At 45.6% G+C, this 8,901-nt stretch overlaps 2 protein-coding genes across 6 annotated transcripts; both read right to left on the reverse strand.

Moving 5' to 3' along the window:
- Nucleotides 1-648: 648 nt before the first annotated feature.
- Nucleotides 649-1,953, reverse strand: LOC127785184 (BON1-associated protein 2-like). The gene has a single exon (XM_052312610.1). The coding sequence runs from the start codon at nt 1,655-1,657 to the stop codon at nt 1,067-1,069; it is 591 nt and encodes a 196-aa protein (XP_052168570.1). The 5' UTR covers nt 1,658-1,953; the 3' UTR covers nt 649-1,066.
- Nucleotides 1,954-4,459: 2,506 nt separating this feature from the next.
- Nucleotides 4,460-8,505, reverse strand: LOC127784937 (heat stress transcription factor B-2c). 5 transcript variants are annotated; one of them, XR_008019623.1, is made up of 4 exons: nt 7,991-8,505; nt 6,921-7,870; nt 5,546-5,685; nt 4,460-4,838 (listed from the first exon to the last, which is right to left on the reverse strand). XR_008019623.1 is itself a non-coding variant. In XM_052312362.1 (3 exons), the coding sequence occupies exons 1-3, from the start codon at nt 8,279-8,281 to the stop codon at nt 4,755-4,757; spliced, it is 1,365 nt and encodes a 454-aa protein (XP_052168322.1). In that variant the 5' UTR covers nt 8,282-8,504; the 3' UTR covers nt 4,460-4,754. The 5 variants fall into 5 exon arrangements, 3 of the variants coding, with proteins under 3 accessions (XP_052168322.1, XP_052168324.1, XP_052168323.1); XR_008019622.1 differs by having other exon boundaries at nt 4,747-4,878; XM_052312362.1 differs by lacking the exon at nt 5,546-5,685 and having other exon boundaries at nt 4,460-4,878; nt 7,991-8,504.
- Between the last annotated feature and the right edge of the window lie 396 nt (nt 8,506-8,901).

The raw sequence follows: 8,901 nt of genomic DNA on the forward strand, positions 1-8,901 counted from the left end.
CTGCTACTCTGCTAAAACTGTGGCAACTGAACGAGGTTGCTCTAATTTACCTCTGATTTGTTCTCCATCAGCACGTGGCATCTGACGAAGACATTCTCCTGCTCCCAAGGTACAACAATTTCTGGCGCATTTGCAATCAAGGTGCTCTCTGCTGGATGCCTGCAGGTTTGCCGGAGTAACTACAGAGAGTGAAACCGACCAGTTCATCGGCAATTCATGGCCCTCTGAACAGTGAACACCCGGAACCTTCAGAATTCAGACTTCAGTGTATCCAAGCTTGTTCAGAGTGAATATCAATTGCGTCTTTACCCAGCAGACACCATTTTCATCAAGCCTGCAATCTACTGATAGCAATTGTCAATGTGTGTGATCAGGCAAACAAAACTATAGGAGTGAGAGCTTCATGCAGAAGTTCCTTGCTGCAACGCATCTGACCGCGTTGTGACTTGTAAACGCGTATAGACTCTGCTATACTGAAAATGTTTTGTACTTACAAGAGAAACTTCAGGTTCCTTTTCCTGCTCTAATTATAGAGGCCAAATGACACGGTAGTACTCAGACTAACGTGTGCATTTAACATTGACTTGAGAATGTGCATGTTGACATAGACTCCAACGAAAATTTGGTCAGAGTCGTAACAAAGTAACAGGTCGGAACAACGAAATCACTTAACATTTCTATACTGAATGCATAAACATTCAGTCAAGTCAAACGGGCTTAAAGCCTTAAACAATGATGAATCACATGTCAATTTCCCAAGCACACGTTGTTTTAGTCTTAAACAATCAAACAAATCAAATACCACGTAGAAAAAAAATCAACGTAATCCTTTTTACAACCTGAGCAGGATTCTGCTTTTCTTTTTTCTTCAGCACATGAAGAATAAGAAAAACATGAACAAAATCTGATCTGCTCTCCTCGCAGAAAAGAAAAAACTGATGTGCTAATTTGTTTCAATTTCCTGATGAATTCATCAGAATCTTTATCAACAATTAAAAAATTGCAATGTCGAGACCCAATCCCAATTTCGGTTTAATCCTTTCCTAACTGAATGATATTTACCATTCTACGCGCAGGCCTTGCCATTGGCCGTGAATCCGACGGGGAAGCCCATGGCTGCGCCCGCCGGCGGCACGCCGTAGCAAGAGCCGCCGCTCCCGCTCGCGCCGGCGTACGCCGGAGCTTTCACCGGCGGCGGCGGCGGCGGCGGCGCGGTGTACTTGACGTCCGTCCTCCTGACGGTGATGTTGACGATGCCGTTGCGGCGCGTCCTGCACCCGGAGGCGTCGAACAGCCTGTAGCTGAGGCAATGCAGGTGGCCCGGCGGGCCGACGGTGAAGTCGCCGACGGGGACGCTCGCCGCCGCCACCGCCTCCACCTGGCCGTTCGGCCTCCTCCGGCAGATCTCGACGTCCAGCCAGCGCGCCCCCTCCGGCAACGCCACCCGCAGCGTCTCCTTCCAGTAGGGGTACCCGTTGCAGTCGCCGCCCGATTCCTCGTCGACGCGCGTGCACACCGCCGCCGCCGGCGACGACGCCGACGCCGCCGTGCGCACCACCGCGTACGCGCCGCGGACGAGCGGGCGCCTCGTCGGCGGCAGCACGACCTCCTCGGCGGACACCACCGTCACCTCCAGTGTCATCGTCCTCGACGCCATTTGCACGCGGCGTTGCGTTTGCGAGCTTGCGGATCGGAAGAAAAACCTAGGGCACGATCGGTGCGGATCACGGCGACCGCTGCTTATATCGAGTTGAGACTTGAGAGGTTAGAAACCGAATCGGAAATTTGAAAGACGAACTAAAATCGGTAGTATTTGTTGCGAATTTACGCGCCCTTTGATCTGATATATTCATGGAAGATTAGCGCGTGGCTGGTTTGGAAATATACGAGTAAATGGGTAAGACGTGTTGATGAGTATTCGGGGTTCGGGTCACATGTAAAAATAGTATAAACGTATAAGTGGTGGAATTCGAGTGAAATTTGGGCGGAATTTGCAGGGAAGACGCGTGTGGAACTGTGGACGATATTTCCTGCGAGTCGCCGGTTTTTGGTAGTTTTTTAGTACCAAGTAGTTTAACTTTTATCGTCGTGGTGGTCGTGGCGCGTGGTTAATTAACCCTTTTACCCCGTGTTGACCGGCATGCGTCATGCGTGTGTCTTCCACCATTGGACGGAATGTTTCGCAGAATACATGACACACTTTCAGAGCTGGCTTATCCGTCTTAAAATATAATTCTTCATTCCAAAAATCTAAATCATATTTCATTCTTTAATTTTTTTTTCATAAGTCTAAGTTGTATTTGTAGTCACTATATGCTATATTAAATTTTTTATCGAAACTCAAGAAGTCATTTTAATACTTATTGGTTACATGTTCATTGATTTTGTTACATGATAAATGAGTTAACTACACCTTAATCTTGGTAAAAAAGAAATAGGACTTAGACTTTTGGAAGGAGGGAGTAGCAATTTTTAAATGTGGATAGAACATACTTGAACTATGAATCTGGAAATTTTGCCTAGATTGGTAATTTTAGAATATATCTAGTATTCAATTCACTTAAAGGTATATTTGAGAGAAGCTAATTCACGCGCGTTTTAAGCCCATAAGGCCCACGCTTAGCCTAAGTGCATGCATGTTTTTAATGGCGTCCACGTACGTGCATTCTTTTTTTTTTTTTGGAAAAGCTAACTTCCACGTGTCATTTTTGTTTCTTTTTGCCATTTTTTCACAATTTTTTTTAATTTTCGAAGTTGAATATTTCATCTTAAATTTCAGTTGAAAGTTTTGAATTTGAATTGAAAGCTTTTAAGACTTGAGTTGAGTTTTTGAATTATGAGATGAAAGTTTTTAAATCTGAGTTAAAAGTTTTGAATTTTAAGATGAATATTTTTAAATCTGAATTAATAGTTTTCAAATCTGAGTCGAAAGTTTTCAAATCATGACTTAAAAGTTTTCAAATCTGATTTAAAAGTTTCAAAAAATATTGACTTGAAAGTTTGTTTTATCCCGAAAGAAAAAGAAAAGATGAAAAAAATAGAAAAACATGTGGAGGATTTTCTTTGTCGTGACGCGGACCCGCTGATTCCTGCCCTCGCACGCAACTTAGCCTATCGCCGCGCGTGCACGGTAGGAGCCCCAGTTATATTTTGAAACATAACTGGAAAAGCCAAACTGGAAGTTTTATTTTTCTTTTGAGAGAAACAAAAGCACTGAAGGGTGGACTTATGTTTGGACGTGATTTTCTTTGCTTGAGATGACCTCTGATATTGTTTCCATCATTCCATGGTTCCTATTTGAACCTCCGAATTTGAACGGTGTTTGTAACTCTGTATGTTCGTACTTCGTACTGAGTGGAGTAGAGTGCAGGCTCGGATATGAAACCATGCTTGACTGATCAGATTGCTCTAAATTATTACTCCCTCTGTCCAAAAGAGTTTAATACTGAAAGTGTAGGTTCAAATTCATCTTTAGAATTGTGTTTTTTAGGGATTGGTGGAGTATTGATTTCACAGCTCAAATTGGTGTCTCAAGTATCTAGAGTTGAGTATTCAGCTGTTTGGAAAATTTAGCGATGGAACACAAAAAACCAAATACAAACCAATAAAACCATTACAACATCACACATGATTAAAACTTTTTTCGCTACAAAAGAAAAGCAAATGCGTGCACAGCTCACCATCATACACTCTGCTCAAGTCCATATGCACACACACCTAAGTACGCGAGCATTTGATGAAGCAGTCAAGGATAAATCAACAACCATAGAATAGCTAGTTCATGCTAACCTGTTCATAGTGTACCCTGGGATGAGAATCCTTTTGTGAGCGGACTTTACACCAACACTCCACCACACACCAAAATTAATCCCCTCATAATTAATCTAACCACACAATATTTGATGAAATCTGCACAGGAAAGTTTGAATATGTTTGGTTTCTTATAGTATAGTTCTCCCACTTTCTCCAACACATAAATAATCACCTTCCATCATTTCAAAAAAGTACTGTTATTCTCTATTTCGTCATGCTCTTTTCTCTGTGCAGAGACCAAAGTAGGCCACATATTAGCAAAGGAAGTGATTAGCTTGCAGTAAACCCCTTTTTTTAAAAAAATTACTCATCAATAATGACTTCATTGTGAAAACGTTGATATTTTTAACTAGGTATTTAAGAAAACTGCAAAAAGAAAAGCAAAGAAAAAAAAATTAAAAGAACAGTAATTTTATCCTTCACATGGGTATGACATGTGGATCACACTTGTCTGTGATATAAAGTTGTACCTTTCTGGTAAAATCATATGATATTATGGTGATTTATTTTTGAAATACTTAGCTAAAGCTGTAGCATATTATTATTTTGATAAAATAGTTGCAGCTTTTTGAAATTTTATGTACATTAATGCACATAGTTAGAAATTACCAAGATCGGTTCTAAATAGTGAAGTTAGCATCTCAACTTATTTTTTTTAGATAATGAATTTTTTTTATTAATCTAGCCTCTATATCCGTAAAGGATATACACAACCATAACATACAAGTTCTTAGACTCCAATCCTCATGCAGAGGAAAACACACAAACACACCAACACACACACAAAGCTTGAAGAGTTAGCTTTAAACCTTCAACGATGACTTGAACTTTCCGCCGCAACCCGAGAGGATGGAAAGGGAGAATTGGAACTAGTCCCAGCTACCCATCACTGCACCATTTCCGCCTCCGTGGATCACAACACCATTTGCTGTTGTCTGCCATCACCATCCAAAACCCCTTACGCCACTACCGCATTCCGAGCGTCCCCAGTGCATCACGAAGTTGCTCTGTTGCACCACCATCATCTTTTGCAGATCGTCGAATTCACCATGTCCCATCGTTTGGCTTATTCGGAGAATAAGCCAAACAACATATTTGCAAACGAAAAATAATTTGTGAATAAAACTTTTATATGTGTGTTCTTAACGATCTAAAAGCAAAGGCTGAAAAATAAACTTTGATGAAAATATCTCAAAATCAACTCCAAATTTAAGATTAAAAATTTAAATTTTGACTATTAAGAATAAGTATAAGCGAAAAAATGAGGTTGACCATTTCTCCTAGAATGACATGGAACCGACCAGAATGACATACACCTGCCTTTACCGCCGTTTCCCATCCTTGCCTGGCTATGGTCAAATATGGGTGAGTATGTCGTGGAAACATACATTTTGATACCAATACTACCTTCATCTTTATATTGTAGAATGGAGAGTACGAAATTACGTGAATCAATCTTTAGTTTCTTTTATTTTAGATGTGAGAAAGTGTAACAAGTTTCGTGTTGGGATGTTCAACAATTTTAAGACACATGTAGGACGAGGCAAACGTGAATACTCCGTGATATGGGCAACACATGTAAGAACCCACTAGTTTACGCAACATCTCTGACGCCTCGACGTGGCAATGTCGTGGACAAAATTATTAGTACGGAGTACTACTCGTTGAAGAAACGCAGCAAGAAAGATCGATCGAAAACAGAGGGGGAAAAAATAGGCCGGGCCGTGCTTACCTGACCTACAGCCATTCGACGATGCGTCGCTGTCTGATGCCATGTAGTACAAAATACGAGTAGCTTGGAAGAAGAAAAATGGGGAACAAAAGGGCATCCAGTGCCTTCTAGTGGCGATGACGTCCGCTGCCTAACGTTGGCTAAGCCAGAAAATATACGAAATTGTGAGTAATCAATCCCTCTCTGCATGGACGACCCCCCCCCCCCCCCCCCCCCCCCCAGGATTGACATGATTAATTTGCCTGACAGCCAAATCTAGCGCTATGTGGTTCCCTACGTGTGTTCGACACGACCCTCTGTGGTCGACGACCCAGTCGGTCAAAATTAAGAATTGACTCAACTTCTACACGCGGCGTTTGGAGATGATAACTTGATTAGTGGATTCTGTGAACACACGATTCCATTTCCAGGAGCCAACCATGCAAATCACGGCTAATTGTTTGGAAGGCCTTTGTTTGGTTATGGACTTTTTCCAAAAGTTGTACTAATATGATCCCTTCTCTAAAACAAAATCACGGTTAATTGAGGCTTTCTACTCTACGGGGCTATTCGGCAGGCGAGGGCAGCTTGCTGCATTGTTCGTGTTGACTGCGGCTACCCACTAGCATCCGAATAACAAATAAATTTCACAACTATTTCTAGCAGCAAAACTTATACATGCAAGTAGTATAAAACATGCATGCTAGTGCTATTGGATGATTTCAGTGTTAGCCCTTGGATGATTTCTAATGTGTTTACTCATATGGATTGTAATCAAACTGTGTTGGGTAAATAAAGAACTAAAAAAATTGCTAAAAAGGAACTTGAATAGTGACAGGAGAAAGAAGGGGGAGTATATATCGCCACTATTTCTAGCATCAAACCTAATACATACATCTAGTACAAAACATATGCTAGTGCTTCCGCCCTATGTCACCACCATTTTTGGCACTAACACCTAAAACACTTGTAAAACTGACCAAACTGTGCACCTAAGAAAACAACAGTTTGAGGTGAGCAACTTAATAAACACCACACCATCAAGGAAATGCACTTCTCATTTCCGCAGCAGGCAGCCAATACACTGGTAAACCCAGGTTGCAATTACCGCCTTACCGGCATCCTGATGGATCTTACGCTGATGATTTACAACAACACAATGAAGAGAAAGAGGCAGACGGATTACAAGGCGATCGATCGAGAGACAAGGTGAGCTCTCATCTGTTCTTCCTCGCCAAGAAGCAAAAGAGCATCTAGTACTACTAGTGGTAGTAATTATTATTTCGCCGCTAATTACGTACTAATCATAATTAGTTGCTTATAATAGTGTAGGGGAGGGGCAATTAAGTAATATAGGGGTCTAGAAGCTTCTACAGGGTTGGGGGGGCCAACTCACCTGGAGCTGGACCCGTCTTGGTCGGACCCGGCCCTGTCCGGCCCGTTGCAAGTGGGCCTGACCGCGTGGTACATGGGGGTTGGCCGGTATATGGGCCACGGGTGCGACTCCGGCGACGCCTCCGTGCTGCTTCCGCCGCCGCCGCCGGCGGGATGCGGATCCGCCGCCTCCGGCTTCACGTCCGCGCCGCCGTGCTCGGCCTGATCCTCGCCGCCGCCGTCTTCGTCGGCGGCGGCGGCGGCGTCGTCTCGCGTCCGCTTCAGGCCGATGGAGACGCCGAACAGCCGCGCGCTCGGGTCGGGCTCGCCGTCTATGGCGAGCCCCGCAGCGGCGGCGGCGGTGGCCAGGGCGGGGCACGACGGCATTAGATCGAGTATCGCCGGGGGGAGAGGCGGCGGCGGGGGAACGGCCTCCGACGACTCGCCGGAGCAGTTCGCTATGGAGGATATCCCCGCGGAGCCCTCCACGTGCTGGGTGGCGGCGTACTTGGACATGAGGAGGAGGATGTTGTTACAGAGCTTCTTCATGTGGCCGAGCTCCCGCGTCAGCCGCGCGTTCTCCCGCCGGAGCCGCTCGTTCTCCTCGCCCATGTCGCCGCCGGACGCGGAGCCGCCGCCGCCGCCGCCGGGCGCAGAGCCGGACCCGGACGCTTGCCGGTGCTCCTCCCCCGACCCAGAGTTTGACGACAGCACCTGCTCCTCCGAGGAGTGCGCCGGCGAGCCCGCCCGCGTCACCGGCAGCGCCATAGGTATCGGCGCCGCGGCCACCGTCACAGCTCCCGAAGCCACCGCGGCAGCTGCCGTCGCCATCCCCGGCGACGGCGGCGGCGGCGCCGCGGCCGCCGCCGCCACCACCTTCCGGCGGTGTATATCACACAACAAACGCTTCTCCCCTCGCCGGAAGCAGTCGTTGGCGAACTCCCACCGGTCCGGCACGATCTTCCTAAATCCCTACGTCATACAGCAAGCAAGCAAAATCCAGACACATCACCGACATGGCCAAACCAAACCAAGCTAAATCCCAAGCAAACGACGACGAGGAGGAGGAGGAATAATCCCGGGGGCGCGTACATAGGTGTTGAGCTGGCGCACGAAGCTGGAGAAGTTGTTGTGCTTGAAGTACTTGGGGAGGAGGTCCCGCGCGAACTCCGCCGGCCGCCACACCACGAACGTCGACCCGTCCTCGTTCCACGAGATCACGTCGTCCACCGCCGGGTCCTCCACCAGCTGGTACGTCTTCGTCAGGAACGGCGTCGGCAGCGACCTCTGCCCCGCCAACGCCTCCGCCGCCGCCGTCATCACCGCCGCCGGCGGCGGCTCCCCGCCGCCCGCATCCGCCTCGCCCGCCCCCTGCTCCGCCATCCGCCGGGGAGGCGGCCGGATCTGATCCGGCGAGGACCGACCGTAGTAGTAGTAGCTTCCAGATGCCGGAAGAAAGGCAGTTTTCGCGTGTGAAAACGAAGGTACGGACCGGAAGTCTTCTGGAAACTTCGTTTGCGGATTAGGAAAATTTATACTCCAACGGGAGGAGGAGAAGCAAAGCAAGAGAGAAACAAATAAAAAAGAGGGAAAAAAAGCACCAAAAAGAAAAAACGATTTTAAAAAGAAAACGCACTGTATGTGGGTGTTAAGATTCAATTGTGTAAAGTTTTGTTTTTTCGTGTATATCGGGTATTATATCGTTGGCTGTACAGGTGTTTGGATACTAATAAAAAATTAATTACAGAATCTATAAGTAAATAGAGAGACAAATTTATTAAGCCTAATTAATTTATTATTAGTAAATGTTTATTTAGTGTCACGTTATTAAATTATGGAGCAATTAGGTTTAAAATATTTGTCTCGCAAATTAGTCACAACTTATGTAATTAGTTATTTTTTAAAACTTATATTTAATACTATTTTATATAGGTGTTCTAGCGTTCGATGTGATAGGTTGTAAAAATTTTGTGTGGAACTAAAACATGGCCTATGAATTCGAT

This window comes from Oryza glaberrima, chromosome 9, assembly GCF_000147395.1.
Source record: "Oryza glaberrima chromosome 9, OglaRS2, whole genome shotgun sequence".
In the NCBI taxonomy this organism is placed as follows: domain Eukaryota; kingdom Viridiplantae; phylum Streptophyta; class Magnoliopsida; order Poales; family Poaceae; genus Oryza; species Oryza glaberrima.